Below are 27963 nucleotides of genomic sequence, written 5' to 3' on the forward strand. Positions count from 1 at the left end.
AACAGAAAAAGCGCACCGCGTTTCTCTCTCCGGTCAGTGTGCGGGTGGTGGTGGAGCGGATCTGCGGCTGGATTGAAAGCGCTCACTGCTGGAAGACTTCTGCTCGTTTATGCGTCTTGTGTTTGACGCTTTGGGTTTGTTTATAAAGAGAAGTGAGATTATCTGGATTGAGCAGCACACAGACATGTCCCGGAGGAAACAGAGTAACCCGCGACAGTTCAAACGCCACCGGGCTCCTAATTCAGGTTTATTTACTTTTATTATAGTAATATTTATATTTATTATCTCTTTATGCATGGACATAGAGCTCTGTTTTTCTCTTAGTTATGTGTTTATGTCTTATAACTGTGCGTGTCGGACTTTTCATAATCATAGTGAAGCCTTAGGAAAGAAGATGAACTTTATTATTATTATTATTATTATTATTATTATTATTATTATTGTTGTTGTTGTTGTTGTCATAGGTTTTATATTTATTTTTTTGCTTCCAGAATAATCCTTTTATACACTATTTTAAGTCTACAAATGCAAAGTTTTGACAATAAAATTAGCAGATGCTTTACAAAATAATACATCTGGAATAAAATAAATAAAATAAATATATATAAATAAAAATAAAAGAAACATTCTGATTATCTTGATCCACTAACATAATCTATTTGACTATTTTTTTTTATAAGATCAAATAATTAATAATAAGACAGTAGAACATCTTAAATATGGATATTTATGCAAATCAAAAAATAATATAATATTTATAAGAATATTAATTTTTTTAAAAAAGAGGTAGCGTTAGATATTTAGTGGAATATTTTATTTATTTATTTTAATTAATTAATATTTTTTAAATAATATTTATATATATATATATATATATATATATATATATATATATAGAGAGAGAGAGAGAGAGAGAGAGACATAATTTGTGCATGTAAATAAGTTATTATTGGCTCTAAAGCAGAATTAATGCTACTTATATAGAGTAATAATTTGTATAATTTATAGTATTAGTATAGTTTCTTATTCTGCTGCATGTCATTAAAATGACACTTAATTTGTGATAATTATACCTGTATCTGGGTTTTGGATTTGGTTTATGAAGCATGTTGAGACTTTTGAGGCATCAGGTTCCATCACAGTTATTATAAAGGACAAAAAGGTCATTATGTAGTTCTTGGGTTTTTATTTTTTATCTCTCTCTCATCATATTGCCCCTTTATCTAAACCTCAGCAATTGCCCCAGTATTTTCATATTTTGCCTATTCCATTCTCACACCGTCCCTCTGGTGCACAGATAAAGAGAGCGAGTGCTGAAAGAGCTCCATTAATTTGCCCTGATGACTGCAGCGATAAGAACAGATAATGGACTTGATAAAGCATGTGTGTGTGTGTAAGTGTGTGTGGGAGCGGAGATATCATCACACACACGATTATTGCCATTAAAATTCCAGCTCTGCAATCTGCGCCGCACTGATAATCCTCTCCGGACGATAAGACAAAGAAAATCTTCTCTCTTTATTAGGTCTTCTGGATATTCTGATAATATAGTGATAAATTCTGTTATTACTCCTGACCCTGCTTTATAAAAACAACAAAAAAAAATCTGTTTTTTTTTCTTTCCCTTTTCTCCATCTCGTATTCTTCTGAAGTGATAGGGTCATCTTTTCTGCTTCACTCCTGCCTCCACCCTCCTTAACCCTCCCAGCACTGGGGTTTTTATTGTAATAAGAGTTAGATCTGAAAGGCAGATATCGAGGTAGGAGCATATTATCATCCGTTATCAGTTCTTTTTCACTCCATTGAGCCGAACCAGCTGTTATTCCCCCCCTTATCGCCCGCCTCGTGACCGGCGGGGCAGTAAATTTGCCCCCCCCCTTTGGTGGGATAAATCTATGACAGTGGATTAAAAGAGTAAGATGAGGGAAAAGCGCTGCGTCGTCTTCCTGAGAGAACGAGTCGATTTGAATCGTGGCCTTTTTTTCACGTCTCGGCTGATGAGCTGCTGACACAAAACCCTCACCAGGCGTTTATCAGTGAAACTTTTATACTGTACATAGTACTATAAGGAGCTACTGCATTGAAGGTACACGGTAGGAGCTTTTCCATTCTGAATGACCTCATGAGAAGATCAAAATGGAATGAAAAAATAAATAAAATTAAATTAATGAAATAAATGTAATGATGATGTCGTTTACTTTACATATCGTAATCCCCATTTTTTTATGAATAAATCTTCCTATAAAATTTTAATATAAAAACACCTGATTGTCAAACATGACATGGGAGAATTGTTTAATTATTATAATTTTTGTATCATTTTTTTCACCACTGAATTCTCAATGATAATCTGACTCCTAAATGAGTCCACAGTGAAACCTTATACAGTAAGGCGTTGCCATGTGTGCAGGAATTAAACAGCTGTTGTATTAAATAAATAAAACACCAGTGATAAAAAGAATAAATGATCAGGGTGGTAGCTGTAACTCTACTTCATCACAAGCTTTAAGTTGATGTTCTTCCTGTCAGAGAAACACAAGTGTTTTACTCCTGTTTAATGAGTCCCTCCAGAACTCTTAAAGGTTTTATGTAGAACCATACAACAGTTTTTTTAACAGAAGATTCCAACATCCTATTATACATTTAGTCTCCATTTTCTGTTAACACCCTCCACTCTTCTGGGAAGATGTTCCTCTAGATTTTGTGGAGATTTGTGCTCATCCACCCATAATGGTGTTAGTAAAGGCAGGTACTGATGTAGGTGAGAAGGTGAGGAGGTCTGGTGGTGCAGTCAGCATTCACATTCATCCCAAAGGTGTTCTATAGAGTTTGAGCTCCATAGCAGGAGATCTTCCACTCCTTGTTATGAAGGGACGATTTAATGCTAATGCTAATACTCTCTGTGCCTCTATTTGTGTGGTAACAGTTCAGAGACGAACCACATGGCTGGAAAAGTCCCACTTGGAAAAGTTATAGTGTAAAGTTTTCTTTCAGAACAGATGAGCAGCAATAAGTGAACATTTTGATGAAGCTGCTTCTGAGGGGAGGAAACAGACTGCAAACTTCTCAAGGCAAAAAAAAGTAGAGAAGTGGAAACTGGTGTTTTGTTTGTTACCTCATCACTCCAAATGTTTTACCTCCTGAATGGAAGCATCCAGAGTTTATATCCAGAGACATATTCTTCTTGTGTGTTTTATCAGTTAGTGATGATCGGTGTACAGTGTTATTGAGATAATTGTCGTGATCTCGGAGTGGAGATAACGTTTATACGTTTTAGGAGGTTTTGTGAAGGATTGGTTTACCTGCTCTAAGAGGACCACGAAAGCTTTCATCCGAGTTTCTCAAGATTGCTGAACATCATGATTTATCAGAACAGACTTTCTGACTCTCTCTCTCTCTCTCTCTCTCTCTCTCTCTCTCTCTCTTTCTCTCTCTCTCTCTCTCTCTCTCTCTCTCTCTCTCTCTCTCTCTCTCTCTCTCTCTATTTGTGAATTTTTTCGTCACTTTCCTTCGCTGACATACGGCTGTCAGAATATGATAAGTTTCTTTCATTACGATATCCTTTTTTTTCCCAGAGACGTCAAGGTTTGTCAGCTCATCTTTATTTTTCTTTCTTCCTTTCTTTCTTACTTTTTTATTTATATTTCCCAAAGCCCATTTTGATTATCTTCATCTGCCAACTGTCAGCGCTCCGTCTCTGTGAGATGGGTCTAATATAAAGCAGGGGGTTATTGCGTGCCAGCTTTTCTCAGCAGCATCTGTTCACCACTAATGAGCTATGAAGTGCTGTGGCTCGCTGGCCTACGAAGCAGGAAGAAGATGCAATACGAGAGCGAGAGGAGCCAACTGTTTCTCTCCAAGCTTTCATAAGCACTTTCTTCATCTTCTTCTTTTATTTTATTTATTTATTTCGAAAAAGAAAATGTAAATCAAGTCATAGCAGCGATGTTAATCAGAGAAGAAGAAGAAGACATTGGATCAGACTCTGTCTAGGATTAACATAAAAAAGATGGGTGGATACTGGAGGCGTGCCAATATTTATACAATGGATAATCGTTTGAATGTGATTGGAAACTGCAGTGTGCTTTCCAGAGTGCTGATGTTGAGTAGAACCTCAGTGGGACGTGTGTATTGGAGGTCATTTGTTTATTTAATTGCTATGTTAATTTCCAGTTCTAACAACAGTCCCACTGAAATGTGTATTACAGTAGACTTGATATTTTTAAGAATATTTAATTTCTGACTCAAGACGGCTCATCAGATACAGATAAGCCGTAGGGATCAACGTTAGCCAGCTTGCTGGCCAATGTCTAAAGTTAGTGTGCCTGATTTAGGATTTATTTTTGTTCAAAAGCCATATTTGTGGATTTGTGCCTGTGGATTTGTGCCTGGAATGTCAAATGATATTAATTTCTTGTGTATATAAAGCTTGTGTTGAAAAGCCTTCATAGGGACATAGTTGTGTTTCGTTTTGTTAACATTGTTGACGTTGTGAGGAAAAGAAGACGACAGGATGTTTATTCGACAGCCCTTAATCAGTATCAGCAGACATTTATCACTCACTCCATCATTGAACCAGGAAACTCGATGCTGTCTGATTATCAGTGCTTTTTAAACAGAAACAATAGTGCGATCGTTGCGTCTGGGTTACGGGTCAAAAGACCCTGCGTTCAGAGTCTTTTGCATCTTTTGAAAGTACTAGACAGAACATAGATTTTCGAATCGAACCCCTTTTCACCTTTTTGCCAAGCTCGTCAGGGTCATCATGATGACAAATGAAAGAGTGTCTTTCAGTACTAGAAAATGATTTTTTTTGTCGCTATTTCTTTCTTTTTTTTACTTTCTTTTTTTGTTCGACTCTACAACTGCCGCATGATGCATGTTTCTATACAGCGAAATAATTTAGCTTTAACGTTATCATTCACACGGGTTAATTTTATCTGGGCTTCTTCTCTGTGACTGAGATCAAATCACACACACAGATACATTGCTTTAGCTGCTTAGCGTGTGAGGCAAATAGCTTTTGCCATTTTAGGCTGTTAGCAAGCAACGGTAACATTTACCAAATTATCATTAATTACATTGTTCTAATTGGTTAACGAGAGTAAATGTAGGTACACAATTATATAGGATGACTTTGGATGTGGTAGCATTACATTTTCCTTCACTTGAACTAGGAGACCCAAATCTGTTCCAGGATGACTGTTCCCAGTACAAAAGTCAGCCACATGAACTGCATGGGTTGGAGTGAAAGATCTCCTGCTGTAGAGCTCTGACCTCAACCCTCATTAAACACCTTTGGGATGAATTGGAACGCTGAGTTCACCCTGGAATTCCTCACCTACATGAGTTCCTGATTTTACTTAAGAGGATGATGCTGATTAAGCACAAATCTCTATGAAAACTAGTGGAACATCTTCCCAAATGAGTGAAGGTGATAATAACAGGAAACAGGGACTGAATGAAGAATGGGGTGTTCAGAAAGCACAAACCAATCTTAGGTCCAGGGATCCACAAAGTCTTCTCTCTATAGTCTAGTTAGCTAATAACTGTAACACTTTTGTCTTTCCTGCAAATATCAGATAAATGTAGCTTATAACCTTTAAGCTATGTTGTTTTATATCAGTTTATCTAGTAAGCAAAATATTCAGAAGGGTCAAAAACAGAACTTTTATATTGCCTCTGACTCACAGTCCCATCAAGCACTTAAAGCTGTAAAGACTGACCACCCCAATTATTGTTAAAATTTTAACAAAATTAGACCATTTAAAGAAGAAAAACTTTAATGTCTGGGTTCCGAGTCACATTGGTTTGACTGGCAAGTGAGCGAGAAGATACGGCTGCCAGGAAGCACATGAACTGGAAATAACTGACTGTGAAATACCACCTTCTGACCTCAGATCATTTATTCACTTATACATCACAAACAAATTGCAGAAGGAATGGGACGTTTATAAAAATAGTAAATTGCCCTAGTACTAAAAAAGTGTCTTTTTAGTTAAAATCGAAGCATGACCAAACTGACTTGGCCACTGAAGACTTGCACATGGGTTTCTGCTAATAGCTGAAGCTCCAACCTTATACCTTTCATGTCAGGTCACTTTGACTATTAAAACACATGTAACTTTTATGATACTACTAGGAAATGATTTAATTCAGAAATATGTTTCACCTGCATGTGTTTTACTTTTTTTTTGTTTCATGTAAAGCAGAAATGTCTTATAAACTAATTTTAATGTTATGAATTTGATAATAACATGTCTGCCATGTACATAGCCCTGATGCTAACATGGCGTTAAAGCTCAATAAGCAAACAAACACATAGTTAGCAAGCTGCTCTGATTTCATGTACCGTGTGATGGAAGTTTGCTGCTTACTGGACCGATTGATAATTTCTTCTAACGAGATTTTAGAATCATTGGAGACATTTTATAAACAGACTAAATCTCATTTTTAACAGGGTTTAGGTGGAGGTTTAGCCATGTAGGGAGGACCACACAGCCAGATTTATCTTTTTAGACACTGTAATGTATTAAGCGACTCTAAGTACCAATAACTCTAATCTTTAAATCGTAAATAGCTGTTAGTTAGCATGATGTGATTTTTCTCTGTGATCGTATTACTGATGTTAAAATTTCGGCTCGTGTAAGGAAGTGGCAGAGAGAAGTTTTATTAATATGCTGCAGCGTTTCAGGTTCTATTCATGTCTCGCTGCTGTATAATCACTGCTTTAATCTCATTTACACATTCAGGAAAAACAATGTGTGTGTGTGTGTGTGTTTGTATGCAAACAGGGATTAGGGGAACTCTGAGATCACTGAATCAATGAATCACATATTTTGGGTGCTTATAAGTTTTAATCTGATTAATTCTCTGTATGGGAATTTAAACATATTAGCGTAACCACAAAAGTACCAGTTCTCCAAAAGTTCTAACGTCTCTGCAGTTTGTACATCTATTTGCGTAATTGAGTCCGGAATACAAGTCTGAAATTGAGTCCAGAATTTCAGCATTTTTTGTTTTGTTTGTTGGAGTAAATCCGGCAGCTCCGGGAAAACATTGGAAGGACCTCGGTCCATTGCAGGGCAACTTGCGTGCGCGCACACGTTCACAACCAAGGGGAATTTTGCATTGCTAAGGCACACACAAAGAAGTTTTTTGAGGTACAAAGAAACCTGGAGAACCCAGAGGAGAACTCTTATGGGCACGTAAAATAGGTGAAACATCACACATGGACTACCACATGCCCAGGATCGAACCAGGAACACTGAAGCTATGAGATTGCAATGTGCTTCACGGTGATGCTGTAGTGCGGAATTTACATATTTTGTAAATTTGGCAATTTGTATATCAGCCAAATGTGAATTAGCAACCACTTCCATCACCAACATTATGCCATGTCACACTAGATAAAACTGTATGATAGATAGAAGAATATATCTGGAGTGAACATATAAGAGTTAAGATTCATATATATCTACTAAATGCTGTGAAAAAAGAAAAAATGGCAGGTCTAAACTAGGATTCATCCCTCAGCAGATGCCTCCTCATCTTTGTCTGTGTTAGCGAGATCTAGGCGTCATGCCATCCAGGCTGAGGTGCTCGAATCCTGTGCCAAAGAGCCCCGGTGTGTGATTGATGCAGTGTGTGTGTTAGCGTCTACAGGGAAGCATGCAGAGTCCAAATTTCATACTCATACACAACACTGTCGAAATCATACTGACAGAAAATCCATGGATTTCACTTTAACCTCAGTCTTTAAGTTTTACTAGCTGCTAGTTTACAGCTACAACCACAAATTAGCCACTCAAGCAATCCACTTTTGATAATCTCTTGTAATATTTATTCAGATTCAGACCTCCATAAAGCCCTTCCCTGAATGCATCTACGTACAAGTTCACCGTTGTTGTTTTTCAAGGGTGAATAAATAAGTTTGAATGAAAAAGATTTATTAATTAAATCTAATAATTTCATATAACTGAATGTATTTGAGTGTAAAATTCATCCTCACTGTAGTTTATAAAACAGGAAACGGCATAACTGTTTTTCTTGCTTTTTCTCGTGCAGGTGGGCTTGAGAACGGACAAATGTTGGAATCGGAGGACGACGAGAAAGAGATCCTGAATGGCGTAGAAACGAGTGTAGACCAAGAGACACAGTTCCATTTGGAACCTGAAAGTTTTCAGGTTAAAAACGAGGACGTTTCTAGCGAAGGTGAGGCAGTTATATTAAAATCTGTTCAATCACACAACTGTGAGCCAACCACAGTGTGCTTTATTTTTCTTACACCACTGTAGTTTCCCTAAAATAAATAGTTTTAGTTATTAAAGAGAGACTATATATATATATTTAAGGTTTGAGGTTTTTCAGAAATGGCTGGTCCGACGTGTTGTTTCTTTGTTTTCTCTGTTTCTCTTCTCTGAGTTATTATTGAGACGAGATTTTTTTCCTCGTCTCCGTTTTCTTCTCTTTCACCATCAAGGTGTTCAGCTCTGCAGACCCTCCACTTTAGAGGTGCTGTTTTTTGTTTTTTTGCGCCACTCTGTGCTGTGTGTGGAAAATCTCAGGAGATCATAATAAAAAAAATAATAACACCAGTCACAAGAGATGCTGTTAAAAAAATTTTCTCCATTCTAGATGTTTAATATACAAATTAATTGGTCTGTAGCTGCATGATGTTTTGGATTGGGCCTCCATAAGTTTGAAGGGCTCGCAACTTTGTGGATCTGGAACCGATGAGCCTCCGCTCCTCCCTAGCTCATCTCGAAAAGCGTTATTGTACCTAGTAAACATTAACCGAGTGTTTTGTCATTTCGCCCTCGGAGAAAATCTTCAGCTCTTTGAACTGAAATTCAATTTCACTTTCCCCGATCCTCAGAAGTGTTCGTAATTCAGCTTACTCTCTATGCTGTTTTTTTTTTTAATTTCTTGCTCACAGTTGATGAATCTGCTCTTTGAAACGCCTCTGCATTTCCTCTTAAAAGTTTGGCGTGAGGAAATTGGAGCACGTACACATTTTACACCTGTTTCGCCTCTCAGCGAGGAATTTTCAAAAGAGCAATCTTTTTTTTTCCTCTCTCTGGAATTGGCGGAAAAACGTACGTCTGTACGTCTTTTGTTCTTTCTGAAAGGAATCCAGGCAGGCGAGCTCATTCGAGTTGTGCACACAGATTGTAATTTATTTTAGCATGCACTTCCTGTTTCGGGACGCGTTTCAGGTTTTTTTGTTTGTGTTTTGCTGTAAACAAGAAAGAAGATGCGAACTGCTCTGAAACAAAAATGCATATTTGAGTATTTATTTTCTAACAAGTGTCTGTAGCAGACATGAGCCACTATTGTAATTACATACACTACATGGACAATGGTCTGTGTTCACCTGAATATAAGATGGTATACCCAAGAGCAGTAGTAAAGTCAGCTACTGATGTAGGTGAGGTGAGGAGTGCTGGGGTGCAGTCAGCATTCATATTCATCCCAAAGATGGTCACTAGGTTTGAGGTCAGTGCTCTATAGCAGGCCACTCAAGATCTTCTACTCCAAGACCCATGTAAAGCAGATCTTCATGGATCATGCTGAAACAGGTTTAGGCCTCTAAAGTCATCCAAATACATCCTACACAATTAACGTGACATTTCATAAATAATATTTTGTAAGATAACATTAACGCCTTTTCTTTTCTTTACATCACCCATTAATGTCATTGATTGTTTTAGTAAACAGTGAAAGACTGTTTGAAAGAGTGTTTTATTTATTTGTACTGTACATCCTATTACTTATTATGGCACACAGTATATTTACAGGTGACCTGAATAGTGTTTGGTAGTGTGTGTGTGTGTGTGTGTGTGTGTGTGTGTGTGTGTGTGTGTGTGTGTGTCAGTGCCAGAGGCAGAAAATCCTTAATCACTGTTTAATTAAGGAATGGTCCTATAGCTGGTTCCTGTCCTGCAATTAAACATTTCCAATAAGTTTAGTCACAGAGATTAACATAGTGAGTGAGACACAGACGTGTCTTTCTTTCTTTCTTTCTTTCTTTCTTTCTTTCTTTCTTTCTTTCTTTCTTTCTCCAACATTCTCTCTCTCTCTCTCTCTCTCTCTCTCTCTCTCTCTCTCTCTCTTTTCTCTCTCTCACACACACACACACACACACACACACACACACACACACACACACACACTTTTAGGGCTGCTTTTGGGTCCTGTCGGAGCATTTTTATGTTTTTTTTTTTTTTAGTTCTGATTTAAAGTTTAAAGCTTTAGGGCCTCCTTAATAAAAGCAGCCCTGAAGGAACCTTAAAGCAGCTCTTAAGGGACCCTAAAGATTTAGGGTCCCTTAAGAGCTGCTTTAAGGTTCCTTCAGGGCTGCTTTAGACATTCTCTTGGGGTTTCTTTAGACCTTTCTTATTGAACTTTTAGGGGATCCTTTAGAGCATATTAAAGGTTTGTTTTTGTTTTCACAATTTTTTTTATTTTGCTGTAGTTTAATATTTTATTTAGTTTATTTATATCTCTCTGTGTCTGTGAATCAACACATATAGAACCTTACAATTTAACCTTTGACCTCTCTCTTTTACAGGAGATGTGGGTGGAAGTCAGGAAGCCCAGACAGAAGTCAGTGAAGGACATGTGAAGGAGAAAAACCCGAGCGGCGCGAGCGGGTCAGAGGAGTGGGACGGCCCGAGTAAGTTCTTCTTCCAGCATAACAGGGCTTATTTTTTTTACTAAAATAAAAATAAATAGTTGAATAGTACATGCTTTGCTTAATAAACTGGTTAATTGATTAATTGATTAATTGAATTATTGATCGATATTATCAGTTGAAAATCGAAAGCACTTACAAAAGAACTAATTGTTCATAATAACACATTACCAAATCATTATAAATAATGAAAAACACTCAGGAGATACGTTTTCTTTGTATTTTTATAAAGTTTTCTGTACCAGAGAAGTGAGAAGATTACACATGATCAGCGTTAGCATCAGTGTGGGCTTCAGGAGGTTTCCTGACATTATTCTGCTATTAAATATTGCATCTTAAACACAAAACAGTGTTACTGATGATCTCCAGAGCCAAAATGAATGCCTTCATTAGAGATCTCAGTCTTATCTGCTTCATCTTTCTCTCTCTCTCTCTCTCTCTCTCTCTCTCTCTCTCTCTCTCTCTCTCTCGTTCTCTCTCTCTTTACCTTCCAGTGAAACATGATTATCTGAGTAAGATGAGATTTTATTAACAATGATCAGTCTCAGTGTACTTTTTATCTGATGATGTTTTTTTATTTTTTTCTGGGGTGGAATGTGAATCTGGAGCTGTAATTATGCCACTTGTATTCAGTGTGTGTGTGTGTGTGTGTGTGTGTGTGTGTGTGTGTGTGTGAAGCTCTGATTAACAACCTAAGATGCATAGTTTGTAGCTGTACAGTATGTAACTGATTAAACATTATTATTATTATTATTATTATTGTTGTTGTTGTTGTTGTTGTTGTTTTAGATAATGTACATGTGGTTTTGCCCCTGGATCATTTATTCAGTACTACAGATGAATGTTTTAACACTATTTCAGGTTGAAGTGATAAAAAGTAATAGTGTTGGTAGAGTTGATTTCATGGTGATGACATCATGGTGTCGTGGTCACGGTCATTGGGGATTTGGTTCTGCTGCAGCATTAGTGCACTGCTCTTATGTGGGATCAACAGGAAAAGTTCAATATGAAGCAGAACTGGCAATTTAGAGAGAGAGAGAGAGAGAGAGAGAGACACAGAATCAGGACGAGAGAGACAGATAGACAAAGAGAAATGAAGAGACATATAATGACAGAAAGAAAAAGAGACGGATCAATGAAGAACAGAGACAGAAAGTCGAGTCATGAGATTCGTGAATGGACCAAGACAGAGAGGGACGAATGGACAAAAAGAAAGAGAGACACAGAAAGAAAGAAAAAAGAGATGAAGACAGTTATACAGAGATGGAATGAGAGAGACCTGGTGACAGAAAGAGAGAGAGAGTGATAGCAGTGGTTTTGTGTGAAGGAGAAGGTGACCCAGAGCTCATCTTGTTCACCTTCAGCTTTCTCTCATTAAACGAAACAATTTTAGCTTCGACTATTGTAATTAAATGAAATGAAATAATGCTGGGAAAGGACGAAGCAGATGAACCGGATGTTTATTTCTCTCCGAGTTTGTGCGGGTGATGAATTGAACCCGGCCTGCAGTGGAGGCGCCTGTCAGCCGGATTAAAACACCACCTCATAATAATAAAAATGCTAATAATAATATCGATAATGACACCGATAAAAAGGCTAATCTACGGCGAACAAAGCGGCGTGTTGCTCGCTGATTGCCCGCGTTTTCGCCGTATTCAATTAGAGCGCTCTCGCTGGCGTATTAATCATCTGCTCAGCAAACAAGTCGGCGTTAATTAAAGCAGAGCCGCCGGATAAAGACATGTTGCTGGATCATCATTCTGTTTATCAGCCGTACACACACACACACACACACACACACACACACACACACAGCCTCATAGCTTATAGGAGTTTTTGAGTTTCATATTCAAACTGTGCCAAAAAAGAAACGCTGGAATTTCTTTTTTTTTCTTTTTTTTTTCTTTTTTTTTTTTTTTTTAAAGTTTGGAGCTAAAAGGATTTGGACAGTTTTTTTTTTTTTTTTTTATTGTTTCCATAGTAACAAATTACACAGGGACCAGATTGCTTTCTGAAAACATACTTCCCATTAAATAGTTGTTTTTTATAATATGTTGAGGTTTGGAAGGAGTTTTTTTGCTTTAGATTCACTATTATAAAATGTTCCCTTAAATTGAACCAGGAGACCCAAACCATGACACTGCCCCAATGCACAAACCCAGCTCCATGAAGATATGCATTACATGGGTTGGACTGGAAGAACTTCCAGTCCACAGTGAACTGTGATGGCACCCAGACCTCCTCACCTCACCTACATCAGTACCTGACTTTACTAACATCCTTGTGGCTGAATGAGCACAAAATCTCCACAAAGTCCAGAGGAACATCTTCCCAGAAGAGTGAAGGTTATTATAAACTGTTTAAGAAAGCACATAATCTTATGGTCACATATCCACAAAATGTAGTCTGTAGTTTTAGTAAGAATTGTTTCAACATTTAGCGTTACTATAAACGGATAAAAAATAAATATACGTGTCGTTCTTTAAATGAGAAAATATAAGCAGAGGTATAAAAAAGCATGGAGTGTTTTATCCACACTCGAGGTTGTGATGAAGCACGTTAACGTGACCTCTTACACTAAAGTCAGGGGTTGAGAACACGTGTACTGACTTTCTGAGTAGAAGTTCTAGGACCCAGCACCATTCCTCAGTACCGTTTCCTCTCCTGAACAGAATACTGAGACGGATTAAAATCTCACTCCAGCTTTTCCCACACTGGAATTTCACACATCCTCATACAAACGGTGCATTCGAGCTCGGCGTGGTTGTGAGTCTATCAGGCAGTCGCTCCACACTCCCACAATCTTTTTCTTCTCCGGCTGCTCGAGTCTGAACGCACTCAACCAGCCCTCTACTAGACCTCCATCCCCCTCTCTCTGTTTCTTCTAACCCCTTTTCTTCTCTCCATCCTGCCTTTCCTCACTCTTGAAGAAATCACGGCGGAGAGGCGAGAGAACTGAAACCCCACCACAATGAGGCCGAGAAATATCAGAGTGCCGCCAAAGATGGGCCGTCTCCCAAATCCTCGTGCCCTATCAGACAAATTAAAGTAAATCAAGCATGAAATGAAGCAGGAGAGCCTGGAGATAAGGTTCCTTTAAGTCCTTCACTACAGATTAGAGAGAGGGAGAGAGAAAGAGAGAGCGAGAGAAAGTGCGGGTAAGTAGTGGTCAGGGGGTTGGAGAGAGAGAGAGAGAGAGCGAGAGAGTAAAAGAAAAAAAAAGAGGACAGGAATAAGTAAAAGATAGAGACTTCATTTAGTGTAAGAAGGAAATGAGGTACAGTGGTCAGATATTTGGGAGAGAAAGGGAGAGAGGGAGAGAGAGAAAGTAAGAAGGAGTGACGGAGAGAGAGGAATGAATGAGAGAAAGGAATATGTGAGCAAAAGAGTTGGAGAAATATGAAGAAATAGAGAAAAAATAGAGAAATGGAGAAATAGACAAACAGAAATAAGTAAGAAAGAGACGGTTAATTTAGCATGTGGAGGAAACAAGGTTGGTCAGGAGAGAGAGAGAGCGAGAGAGCGAGAGAGAGAGAGAGAGAGAGAGAATGTGCAGGTCAGTAGTGTTTGGAGAATTGGAATCTAAAGAGAATGAAATGAGGTATGTATAATATGTAAGATAATGACTTCATTAAACATGTGAAGAAAAGAAGGTACAGTGGTAAGATGTTCGAGGAGAGAGAAAGAGAGGATGAAGGTGTGGTGTCATGCAGCAGTTCTCACAGGTACACGTCACCACACTGTGTATAAGATAAAACATCAAACCTCAAAGAACTGCTTTGTTTGCGGAGTGTAAATGTGTAACACACAAGACTGAAATCACTGGAAATTCAATTCCATTCACTCTTTTATTTGTAGAGCAGCTTTACAGATATCAAGAGGTTATGAAAGTCCCTGATGAGGTGTGTGTGTGTGTGTGTGTGTGTGTGTGTGATTTTCTATCTCATTCTCAAATTTCTATATTTCTACTGTATTGCTAAACGAATGCACGTCTGTCTATTTATCTCTTTGCTTCCTCATTACCAATACAAATCTTAATGCAACAAAAGTTTGTGGACACCTAACCATAAGCTTGGTCTCTATTTCATGTTACTGACCAGATGTTCCTCTTGAGTTTTGTGAGATTTCATTCAGCCATAAGGGTGTTGAGTAAAGTTAAGTGCTGTACTGATGAAGGTGAGGAGGTCTGGAGTGCAGTCAGCTTTCACATTCATCACAAAGGTGTTCAATAGGGTTGGGGCTCGATAGGAGATCTTCTACACACTTCCAACCCAAGTAGAGCTTCATGGAGATGGATTTGTGCAAAAGAGCATTGTCATACTGGAACAGGGTTTGGGTTTCCCAGTGAGTGAAGGGAAAGTTTTTATGTCCAAAGACTTGCTATACAATTGGGTGCCTCCAACTTTGAGGTTCTGGGAAGAACAGTGTATATAATTATAACTATTTTCTGATCTTTAAAATGCTTTACCTTTTTTATTTTTGTAAATCATTGCAATTTTCAAACTTTCCTGAGCCTTGTTTTATTTTTTCCCCTCAGGAGAGCTGGAGATGGACAGCGTCGGAGCGGACAGAAGCGTTCGTTTCCGTCAGGCGCTTCCTCCAGGTGCCACATGGGGGCCGTACGCTGGGAAAATAGACAGATCTTCTGGCGGAAATGACGCCGTAAGACTCTTTTTGGTGACTAGCTCCCACACTGTAGGGCAGAAGGGTATATAACATCGTTTAATCTCACAGCTCTGTCCAATTCTAACTTCTTAGGCCAGAGTCCTCGTCCCCTTTACTGTTTCCATAGTCACATGTAAGAAAACAGAAGGATCATGGATGGAGTCTTAAGTGTCCGCTCGTTTTGAGGTTTCTGCTCTGTGAAGGAAGAAGTTGTTTCATGGACTTTACATTAACTTTCAACTGGAAATGTATAAAAATTATGGTGGTTTTCTTTTTTCTTTTTTTTTGCAAAATGCTGAAGTGAGAAAATAATCTTAGAGTGGTAACATGAAAGCTTTTTTTGAGAGAGAAAGAGAGTGAAAGATGCGAGAGAAACATGAGAGAGAGAGAAAGAAAGAAAGACAAGCAATAATATATAGATACACACAGAGAGAGGGAGAACGGAAGACACTCAGAGGTAAATAGACAGGCATTGTGAGAGAGAGACGGTGAGAGGAAAGTGAGACAGAGAGAGAGTGAGACAGAAGGAGAAAGAAACTGAGAGAGTGATAGAGAGAAGGAGAGAGAGAGAAATGAGTACAGAGAGTACAGTTTTTTAGAGTCCAGTTAAGAAGTTGAGGGAAATAGAGCATGCAGAGTGCACAGTTTGTCAGAGAAAGAGATGAGTGAATGTGTGTGTGTGTGTGTGTGTCTGTGTGTGTGTGTGTGTGTGTGTGTGTGTGTGTGTGTGTGTGTGTGTGTGTGTGACGGGTAATCTGTGCCCGTGGCAGGTTCCTCTCTCTGTATCGCTGAGCTTTTGTTGTTGCTCCTGTCAGAGTGGGGAGAGGCCGATGGAGGCCTGCGCAGACCTGATAAGAAAAAAGAGGATTCAGCGAGAGAGAGAGAAAGAGAGAGAGAAGAAGAGCGCTAAAGATGGAAAAAGAGAGAGAGAGGGAGTCTTTACAGTAGCGTGACACACGCATACACATTCTGTTCAGGTCAAAATGACCCACTTATATTTCTTACTTTTTCTGCTTCATTCTAGATTTTTAATGTTTTCTGTAATCTCTCTCTCTCTCACTCCCTCACTCTCTCACTCACTCACACACACACTCACTCACACACACACACACACACACACACACACACACACACACACACACACACACACACACACACATGCCTATAAAGGAATCTGTTAGATTGTCAGTGGTTGTAAGGTTGACGTTTGTAATAATTTGTGTGTTGTTTAAAAGAAAAAGTTACACAGGTTCAGTTCACTCAGACACACAAGCTTCATTCAGAGCTTCAGACTTGGATATTAATCCACACTCGGATTCTTTTACTTCTTCTCCTGCTCGTCTATGAGTGATAATGGTGATAATGGCTACAATGTGGCTAAAGATCAGAGCTCGCACTTCATCTTTTGCTTTTACACACCTAAAATCTCCAAAGGGACCAGACAGAAAGGAGATGAGAGCTCAGGAACAGTGTGGTCATTCAGACACACACACACACACACACACACACACACACACACACACACACACTATATGGCCTATAGACTAAATGTTTGTGGACACCTGACCATAAGATTTGTGTGCTATTTCCATAATCCCCATCCTTCTGTTGGAAAAGCTTCACTCTTCTGGGAAGATGTTCCACCATCTTTTTTTTAATGGTTGGTTTTGTGGAGATTTTGTGCTCATTCAGTCACAGTGGTGTTAGTAACGTCAGGTACTGATGTAGGTGAGGTGTGGAGGCCTGGGGGTGCAGTCAGTCCAATACTTTTGACACTATAATTTTAGAATTACAATTATTTAATTAATTGAGTTAGATTTTTGGACAGCAACTGTGCTACTGTGTCATATAGTTCCTGTGGTGTATCATCTCAAAAAAACAGCCTGTGATGTTACGGAGAAACTGTAACGTGTAACAACTCCATCCTGAAGACTTCACGTGTTTAAAAAACATATTGGAAACATACAGAGTTACACCTGACAGTATAAAAGAACGAACACTGGAAGCTGCTTCCATACATATTTAATCCCTTCTTTACTGTGTGTTTGAGGTCTTTAAAATTATAAAAATGCCAGAACTGCTGTCATGAAAAAGTAATATACACCAATCAGAACCGGCTTTGTTTGTCTTTACTTGTTACTCATACCAGTTCCCTCCTCTGGTTCCAGGTGCCATTAGTTCTGATTGGAGGTCCACAGTGGCTGATGACTGTGACGTGGGTCAGCGCAGAGGACTCGAAGAATAACTGTGTGGTGTACAGTAAAGGTAAAGGTTATTTACTAATCATTTTCTTCTCAGCCGCTGACAAAACTGCTGCTGTATCAGATATGTTTCCTTACAGATCTCATGGAACCCATTTTCCAAAATAATAATAAGAACTGATAATGGGGTTTTTCCATCAATTCCTGTCTTGTTCATATGTAAGACTGGATCCTGATAGATAGGAGACCCTGCTGTGACTGATAGTCACTGCAAAAGAGGCGTGGCCTCTGTGTCTGGATGACAGTGAAGTAGGCGTGGCCTCTGTGTCTGGATGACAGTGAAGTAGGTGTGGCCTCTGTGTCTGAGTGACAGTGAAGGAGGTGTGGCCACTGTGTCTGAGCGACAGTGAAGGAGGTGTGGCCACTGTGTCTGAGTGACAGTGAAGTAGGTGTGGCCTCTGTGTCTGAGTGACAGTGAAGGAGGTGTGGCCTCTGTGTCTGACAGTGAAGGAGGTGTGGCATCTGTGTCAGAGTGACAGTGAAGAAGGTGTGGCCTCTGTGTGTGAGTGACAGTGAAAAAGGTGTGGCCTCTGTGTCTGAGTGACAGTGAAGGAGGTGTGGCCTCTTTGTCTGAGTGACAGTGAAGGAGGTGTGGCCTCTTTGTCTGAGTGACAGTGAAGGAGGTGTGGCCTCTTTGTTTGCGTGATGGTGAAGGAGGTGTGGCCTCTTTGTCTGAGTGACAGTGAAGGTGTGGCCTTCTCGCTAGCCCAAACATTTCTTTTTTTCACCCACAAATGCTTTCAAGGAATAAATGTAAACCGCCGCTGTATTATCAGACTCCTGCTGCTGTACTTACGTTTTCATTGAGCATGAAGATATCTCTATTAGCCTCGACTGTAAAAGTGATATTTCCCCTAAACTCCCTGACTCTCTCATTCATCTCCACTGGCTTAATGGATTAATCTCTTCATGGAACATGTGTAAGTTTGAGGCGGGAACATCTCCAGCGTAGCGCAAAAGGACCAGAGGAAATAAGAGATTTAAGAGCTGTTATCACTTTTAATCGGAGAACAGAGCGACAGCAGGGGGAGGATAATAGCCAAACATCTCCAGCAATGTCATACTCCATTATCAGCGTAGTGGAACAGCAGCGTGCCTGCGAGGAGTCACGAGTTTTAATTAAAAGACATCACAATGAACTGAAGGGAGTTGAATGGGGAGTCGTTAACGAATCAATGGAAGAGAGAAAGAAAGCTTTGAGCAGTTGAGGATCTCGGTTCAAAACATCCACGCTGGAAAACTCAGCGATACAACGCTTACATCTAAAGATCTGACACTGGAGACTCCTTCCAAAAACTTCAGTGTGACAGTAGAACCACAATTCCACAAAAGTCTCATTATTGTACTGCAATTATATTAAATGCTGAGCCCTGATGGTGGTATTACCCACAATGCCTCGTACGCAGAAACTGAAAGCAGAGAAAAATGCCATATGTGGTTTATTGTGTTATTCATAGAAGCATAATAACTTTCTAGAAAATTTGTGTCACTCAGCTGACCGAGTTCATTAACGTAGCACATTAGCTAGCAGGACATTAAAGGAAAGGCTACTAGAAAGTGCACGAGCGGTGAAAAAAAGCAGAGGGAATAAAGCAGTTATGTTTTTTTCCCTGCTCTCAATCCAGGTGAAGACGTTTCTTATCTCGAGTGACTGTCACGCTGGAAGTGTCAGGTGCAGGGAGGAGGGAAAGTGTGAGATTACTGTACGTAGCTTCCGGATGCTTCTTGGTGTCGTAAATCCTGGGTTTGATCGTGGAAGATGAAGGGATGAAGGAGGTGGCAAGGCTTAAAGGGCTGGAGCTTCACTTCATTCCGGTCATTAGATAGTATAGACCTCATCATCCAGGCTTGGATTTATCATCGTTGGCTCTATCAGTCTACTCTGCTCAGCTCATACACTTTGCTGTCTGTCTGAGAGACAGCGAGAGCTGACGGCGGTCTGGAGGTGTAATGAAAGATAAAAGAGAAGAAGATTGAAAGAAGGGATTATATTAGAATTTAGTCTCAACTCCCAACACAACTCGGACCGATTGATAAAGCAACACACCAAAGTGGTTCACAATTGGGGGAAAAAATATTACACATACAGACATTAGCATGCTAACCTTTTCTTTTCCCCAAATAATATTTAATACGACTGAAATATTTTCCTCACACCAAAGGAACTTCTGTTTGATAGACAAATTTAGTGGAGAAGTTTTAATTGAGTTTTTTTTTTCTTTCTTTCCTGAAACCAGTCGAGAACAGTGCTGGAAGCTAACGTATAATCCTGTCCCTGCAGAAACGCCCGCTCCTGGGGGCATCACTCCATTCCTCCTTCCTCACTCTCTTCTACTATCCCATTACCTGGAAAAATGAGAACATCCTGAGCAGCGATTCTGTGTATGCAGAGATTTTTAAAAAAAGGGAATGAAATTGTTTTGGCTTTATGTTACTGACAGAGTAATGACTTAAAACCTTACTGTATGAAAATAATGAAATGGCCATAGATGTGCAGGACGAGAGACGACGTGCTCGTCCAGATAATAACGTGATTAGCATAGAGCCTCGGTCACGGAGTGAAATCCTTCACTGAGGCTGTGCGATTATTTACAGAAAGATTATGTCCATACACATACACACACACACACACGCACACACACACACACACACACACACACACACACACACACACACACACACACACACACACAAATGTACAACACATTGTCAGCTATTGCCTTTTATTTCATTTTCTTTATTCTAAATTGGACATTTCAGGAAAATGTCAGGTCACCCTTTTTCCACAACACAGAAGAACATTCACAGATCCAGGTCTTTAAAACTTAGATGAGCTGTATACTGTTTTTTTTTTATAGCTGGGTTTACATAATACTGAATTCTGATTGGTTGGAAGATGTGAGTTCAGTTATTTTGAAGAAGAAAACATTCTAATGGCACCCTGAGTAAACACCAAAAGCTTTATTGTTAATAGACAAGCGGCACGGATGCATGTAATTCTCTCTCTCTCTCGTTCTCTCGCTCTTTCTCTCTCTCTCTCTCTCTCTCTCACACTCTCGCTCTCTCTTTCACTCTCGCTCTCTCCTCTCTCTTTCACGCTCTCTCTCATGCTCTCTCTCTCTCTCTCTCTCTCTCTCTCTCTCTCTCTCTCTCTCTCTCTTTCTTTGAGAGTACTGACAGAGATTGTTATTGATTATTCTTTTAGTAAAGTTGTGTGTAAAGCTGGGGTTCAGAGCGCAGTGTCAGCTGTGATACAGTGCCCCTGGACCACAGAGTGTTAAGGGCCTTGCTCAAGGGCCCAAGAGTGTCAGCTTGGCTACTTTTCCAATACCTTAGAAGCGTGAACTTCACTCAGGCAGGTTGCATCTTTGACATGAACCAGAGAGTACACGCCTTTTTTTCCAGTCTTACTGATTCCAGCAGCACTTTCTAAACGTACGTAAATAAACACAACATTTGCAGAGCTGTAACCAAATCTGAAGAGAGCAGCCTGGGTGTAATGAACACAAGACAACGCAGGGGATATGTGACTGATGGAAGGAGGGAGGATGGAGGAGGAGGAGGAGGAGGCGAGTCTGTCTATCTTAAGAAAAAAAACTGGCACGCTTTTTCCATATTCATATTCTACAGCAGCTGTTATCGTTTAAAAGGCTTTCTAATTACAACAACAAGATACAAAAAAACTTCTGGATGCAGTCCAGACTTACTAAATTATAAAATAAGCCCTCATTTTCATTCTCTCTCTCTCTCTCTCTCTCTCTCTCTCTCTCTCTCTCTCTCTCTCTCTGTTAATCTCCACAAAGCACCTTGGAGTCTGTTCACCCGAATACATGCCAATGAATGAGGGAAGTGCCATTCGGAGATGCAGGTGTCATGCTCGATAAGAAACTTCTGGATTTTTAAAAAGCTGTGGCTAATGTGGGTGAAACCACAGGCGCGATTGTTTTTGGCCTGATAACATTCCTCACGCGTGCAAAACGCCAAATTCCATCGTTTAATAAACAGCCCGGGAATCATTTCATTAAGATGAGCTGAGAGGGGGGAGAGGGGGGAGGGTGTTCGACTTGGCTGTCTGTGTGTGTGTGTGTGTGTGTGTGTGTGTGTGTGTGTGTGTGTGTGTGTGTGTGTGTGTGCACGCTCACTTGTTCAATCCTTTCAAAGAGAGTCGAGCCTCTGATGTGCTGACATATCAATCAAAAAGCTTATCTCTGAATGGCAATCAAGGTCAAAGGTCATCGCCGGAGCGGTCAAACAGCTTACAAAGGATGAGAGCGATAGATTGGGAGGGAGAAAAAGAAAGAAAAAAAGATACAGGGACAGAGAGAGATGCAACAAAAATCCAGAAACAGAATAGGGGCTTGAAGAGAAGGAGGGAGAGAGAAAAATAAATGATGATGGAAAGAGGAGGGAGGAAGAGTGGAAAAAAGAGTGCAATAATGATGAAATCGGAGGAAGAAAATACCAATTTGAGACGAAAATAAATCAGAGGAGAGAGAGAGTGTTTGATGTCATCAGTAGGACACAGATGTGATGGGCAGATGGTGCAGGTCTTTGATTCAGTGTGGGAATGTTTGTGATCTGAGATGTGTACATGTAAATGTGGATATTATGATATATATTAATTTACACTATATGGCCAGAAGTTTGTGGAACCTGACCATAAGTTTGGTATGTGCTTTTTAAACATCCCATTCCACATCGAGTCCCCATGCTGTTATAGTAACCACCACTCTTCTGTGAAGATGTTCCACTAGATTTTGTGGAAATTTGTGTGTCATTCATTCAGCCACGGGTGTTAGTAAAGTCAGGTACTGATGTAGATGAGGTGAGGAGGGCGTCAGCATTCACATTCATCCTGAAGGTGTTCAATAGGGTTGAGGTCGGAGCCTTATAGCATTTTCATGCTCTACCAGGTTTGGGTCTCCTAGTACAATTGGCTGGAAATCAGGTGTCCCAATACTTTGTGTTTCATGACCTATGAATTTACAGCACATGTATGAACTTTAAAGCTGGACCTGAAGGCAGAATTACTCCAGGTTTACTCCATGCTTGTGTTTTGGTGGGTCGGTTTCTATTACAGTGTGTATTCTAGATAACAGACAGAGAAGAATGAAGCAGATGTTCAAGTCAGGTTTCTAAACACTTCCAATTCTGACCATTTTAACCGAACCACAACACAAACCCAGTCCAGGTCAGACTTTTATTTTGTACTTGTTTGACACTTTGTCATGAGCACAAACGTGTCTTTTAAACAGCAAAAGCACGCAAGCTTCGTTCTCATTGTCCAACCTCCTAATTAGCGCGTGTCCTAATTCGAGCATTTAGAGGCGGCGTATCATGCCTCGGCTCGTTATCTCTCCCTCCAGACTTTTGTAAATAGTCATATTCTAAAACTTTAATCCCCTTAATAGAAGATGAAGGCAGACAGAAAGCCCGTCATTTTCTCTGAGATAAATGTTATCTCGTCCACAAAGCGCTCTTCTTCCCTTTTTTCCTCCACGCTAATGAGTTTGTTCTTAACGACTCTCGTGGAACGTTTCATCCGCACCGCCTCAATTAGATCGACGCTGCTTCTTCTATCCGAGATGTCCGCTTCCCTTTTTACTTTAAGGAAGGATGAAGAAAAAAACACATACCCGTATCGTCCCTTTGCTTGTTTTGTTTTTCTTGTGGCTTCAAAGACGAGCTTGTAGGCTACGAGCTTGGAGCGTTCGCTGCACAGTGTGTGTCTACACATCACATGCAGGGCCTTTTACTGTGGCGTTACGGCTGATATTTACCAACAACTCGCAAATTAAACTCATCAAACTAAAAATTTACCTCAGAATTTACCTCAGTCTTCCACAAGGACAGGCTCAGCTGTGGACTTATGCAGGGTCCTGTGTGATGTTCAAGTTAAAAAGCAAGAATTTTTTTATATATCAAGAAAACTACAGTATTTGGCTTGACTTTTTCACTTATATGTGGCTCTTCTCCAAACTGTTGGAGACACATAATGTATATGATATCTCTGGATGTAGTATCATGAAATTTCCCTTCACAACTATGAGATCCAAAACTTTTCCAGCATGACAATGCCCCTGTGCACAAGCCAGCTCCGTGAAGATCTACTTCACAGAGGTTGGAAGAGTGTGTAAGATCTCCTGCCAAAAAGATCCAAACCCATTGAACACCATTGGGATGATGGAGGTTATTATAACAAGCAAATGGAGACACAGTGTCTAGTGTCACCAATCTCATGCTCAGGTCTCCACCAAGTTTTGTCCGTCCAATGTACTTTTTCACCTGCTTTCATTTCAAAATGTGTTTATTTTAATGGTCACAATGTGCATGAGGGGTTTCTTCTTTTATTTTTATATTCATCAGAATTGACTTAAAAAAATATTTATAACAATAAACACTCTGGCCAGAGGAGGATTTTTAATCTATAAGGGAAAAAAGATCTAAATTTGACCAAAAAAAAAAAATAAACATTGAATTGTGGGTAAGGATCAGCTCACAGTTTCAGTGCTGTGTTGTATGTGCTGCGTCATTGTGTTCATACATGTAATTATATTTGCGTAGGAGGACATGTCTGGTGCTCGACCACGAGAAGCGTTACCGCGGGAGAAGAACTTGCTGTGTGCGCGGTGGACATTTCCTCAACTCTTGCGTCCATCCAGCTTCTTCCTCAGCAAGCCGCCATGTCATCCATTCTCCAGAACGCCGTCATCAACAGTGAGTATGGTTTTCTCAGGGACAAATCAACACAATGAAACACGAAACCCAGTGTTTAACTCCTGATATTTGTTCAAATGTATAAACTCATAATATCTTCTTTTCCCAAATCAGCAGAGATCAAGGTTTACTCATGTTTTTATTTAATATATTAGATCTGACTGATGTATTTCCATTTGTCTCTCTTCGTACTGTAGAAGACATATTCTCCTGTAAGACGTGTGGGATCTGGTTCAAGAGCGAGAGGAACCTCCAAGCTCACCTCATGTACTATTGCAGCGGACGGCCAAAGGAACCTGAGCTGGCCTCAGTAAAACTGACCAACACGAGCCTTCAGCCGTCCCGTACCAGCACTTACCCACAATGCAGCACAAGTTTTATGGGCCCACAGGCTCTAAAAATGCACCTGGCCACACATTCAGGTGAGGAGATGTTTACTTACATCAATAAGCTTACATTAATAGCTCAGATACACTTTATAGAGATTGGTTTTTGTGTCCTGTTAATGAAGGGTTTGTGGTAGGATTCATTAGAGGGTTTGAGTGTGCTGAACCACTGTCATTGTTGAATTCTCGGTTCTGATTGGTCAGAATGCGTTGATTAGGTTTTAATAACCGCAGCTCATCAGGAGAGAGAGAAATTTAGTGCACTAAAACACTAGAACTGAGAGTTTGTGGACACCTGAGCATAAGATTGGTATGTGCATTTTAACCATCCCGTTCCACATTTAGTTCCACATTAAAATAACCTCCACTCTTCTGGGAAGATGTTCCAAAAGATTTTGTGGGGATTCATTCAGCTAAAAGAGTGTTAGTAAAGTACTGATGTAAATGAGATGAGGAGATCTGGGGTGCAGTCAGCGTTCACATCTATTCCAAAGGTGTTCAGTAGATTTGAAGGTCAGAGCTCTATAGCAGGAGATCTTCCACTCCAACCCATGAACTGGCTTTGTGCAACTGGGTCTCCCAGTTCAAGTAAAGGGAAAATATAATGCTATTGCATCCAGAGACATTGCTGTCCCAGTACTTTTGTCTATACAGTGTGTTGTAGCATATTTATAATGTGTCCTTTCTTTTCTGTCCAGCTCTGAAGACATCTCCTGGAAGCAGTTTGAAATGCACGATTTGCGACTACACAGCTGACACTCTGGTGGTCCTGCAGCCGCACATCCTCACTCACCTGTCTCCAACAGGACTTCGATGCGGTCAGTGCCACTTCACTTTCCAAACACCTCGAGATCTCTCCAAACACCAGGAGCTGCACAGACACACTGGTCAGGAGAACAAATCTAATCGAGAAGATCAAAACGAGAACTCAAACTCCCTCTGTGTTGCTAGTCCGATGGATCACGGAGGTGTTTTGGAAAGTCCGGGAAAGGAAAACACTCAGCAGGAGAAGAGCGAACAGGCACCAGGAGCGAACAAGGCTGATGTAGGGTCTGGAATTAAAGCTGGTTTTTCATTCAGTAGAGTAAAATCGGAGCCTTCCAGCCCTCGTTTGGCTTCTTCTCCAATCCAGAATCATGTGACCCCAGCGTTTCCTGTACCACCCTTCCTGCCCCACGTGCCATTCTCCCAGGATATAACAGCAGTCCCACAGGCTTCTGAAATACTGGCTAAAATGTCCGAGCTGGTCCATCGCAGGCTCCGTCATGGAGGCACCAGCTTCCCCCCAGCCATGTACGACGCTCTGGTTCCAAAAGGAGCAACGTGCTTTGAATGCAACATAGCATTCAGCAACCTTGATAATTATTTAGTTCACAAGAAGCATTACTGTAATGGCCGCTGGCAGCACACCAGCAAGTCTCACGATTACAGCATCCTGGAAAAAGCCTCACTGAGCCCTAAAACTGGAAGCGGATTAGCTGGAATGCTGAACGCCAGCCACCAGTTTGAAGTTAATGGCCATAATCCGAATCAGTTCAGCACTTCTCTAGTTGAGCCCTACAGTGCACGAGAAAAGAAATCACCTGAGGAATTTCCAGCAAGCTTGAGAAAAGCGTCGACGCCACGTGACAAGGAGGAAAGTCAGAACGCCGTCGCGTTAGGTTCGAAGAGTCCAAAAATGTCTGAGAACAACCCGGACCACAACCAGACGACGTGCGAGGCATGTAAGATCACGTTCGCTCGACATGAGAACTATGTGGTGCACAAGCAGTACTACTGCGACTCGCGACATGACCCGCCCGCGAAACGAGCCGCAAACAACAAATACCTTCAGAGACCGCTTCGGACCCGAAAGAGAAGAAAGATGCCAAGTCCAGATCCGGCCGTGTCTCATTCGTATCCTCTCAGCATGTCCCAGGATACAGTAGAGAGTCTGAAGGACCAGCTTCATCACCGCTACAGTATTATGATCCAGGGTTTGGTGCCAAAGCATCCTGAACCATCCTTGACGGTTACGAAATCAGCTTTCGTGTCAAAGTGTAACGCAATTGCTCAGGAGGAAGTCGACGCTCCGATAGATCTGAGTAAAAAATGCGCTACGCAGTTCAGTAAAGTTTCAGGACTCATGGACTATCATGAATGCGCGCTGTGTAAAATCAGCTTCAACAAAGTCGAGGACTACCTGAGCCACAAACAGAACTTCTGCCCAGGTGCAGTCTTGGACAAAGCACCAAACATAAAGGAAGAATGTTCCAGAAATGCTGGCGCCAACACTGATGAAAACCAACTGTGCGTTTCTGACAAACACGGCATGATGAATTCCGATAACTATCCAGGTGGTGCAAAGAAAATCAGAGCAGACGAACAGATCTGGCCGTACTATGAGATTAAACCTGCTGACTACGCCACAGGGATTTTCGCTCCACAAAACGAGAGGCAGCAAAGCCCAAACGAAGGCACAGAAAGCGGAAAAGAGCAACCCATGCCAGACGGCAGCCATGTTGCCTCTGAAAATATGGACGCCCCAAAATTACACTCCAATCTCCAGGAAGACGCTGAGCCAGGAAACGAATCTCACGGTACTTTGACCCCAAGCTTCCACTTCACAGCTGGTTCCCCGGATCGAGAGATCTCCATAAATCCAAAAGAGAGCTGCTCTTCTTCACCTGCATCCAAAACGGAGGAGATCTTGAGCTCGAACAGGAGTATGCACGGCTCGATCCCGGCAGGGCTTAACAGCAAATACTGCCGTCCCTGCGACATCCGCTTCAACAACCTGTCGAACTTCATAACACACAAAAAGTTTTACTGCTCGTCACACACGACTGAGCACGTGAAGTGAGGAGCTCGGTGGTGCATCTCAGCCGGTGATACAACAGCAAGAGGACAATCAAATCAGGAGATTTTATCTTCCAGTGGTTTACTAGTGCATATATATTTGCTGTGTGTGGTATTTTTGGCTCTTTGTGATGTATGTATTTATTTATTTATTTAAAAAATATTTGAAGCACTGAATTAAACCCAGTTTTACACTGTATGATTTGTTTTTTGCTGTTAGAATATCAGAAAGAAGTTCATTGGTCTTCAAAAGTGTGTGTGTGTGTGTATATATATATATATATATATATATATATATATATATATATATATATATATATATATATATATACACCAGGAGGACGAAATATGGATGAAGTTCCCATACATTAGCAAAAGTACTGATCCCCTGATTAAATAT

The 27963-nt window shown here is 40.4% G+C and overlaps 1 protein-coding gene across 1 annotated transcript; it reads left to right on the forward strand.

The window, feature by feature from the left end:
• Positions 1 to 27762, forward strand: zfpm2b (zinc finger protein, FOG family member 2b). The gene is made up of 8 exons (XM_046843656.1): positions 1 to 245; positions 8068 to 8214; positions 10574 to 10678; positions 15234 to 15358; positions 17530 to 17626; positions 24187 to 24339; positions 24537 to 24761; positions 25424 to 27762. Exons 1-8 carry the CDS (start codon positions 110 to 112, stop codon positions 27565 to 27567), a joined length of 3132 nt encoding a protein of 1043 aa, XP_046699612.1. The 5' UTR covers positions 1 to 109; the 3' UTR covers positions 27568 to 27762.
• Positions 27763 to 27963: the final 201 nt, after the last annotated feature.

Source organism: Silurus meridionalis, chromosome 29 (assembly GCF_014805685.1).
Source record: "Silurus meridionalis isolate SWU-2019-XX chromosome 29, ASM1480568v1, whole genome shotgun sequence".
In the NCBI taxonomy this organism is placed as follows: Eukaryota; Metazoa; Chordata; class Actinopteri; order Siluriformes; family Siluridae; genus Silurus; species Silurus meridionalis.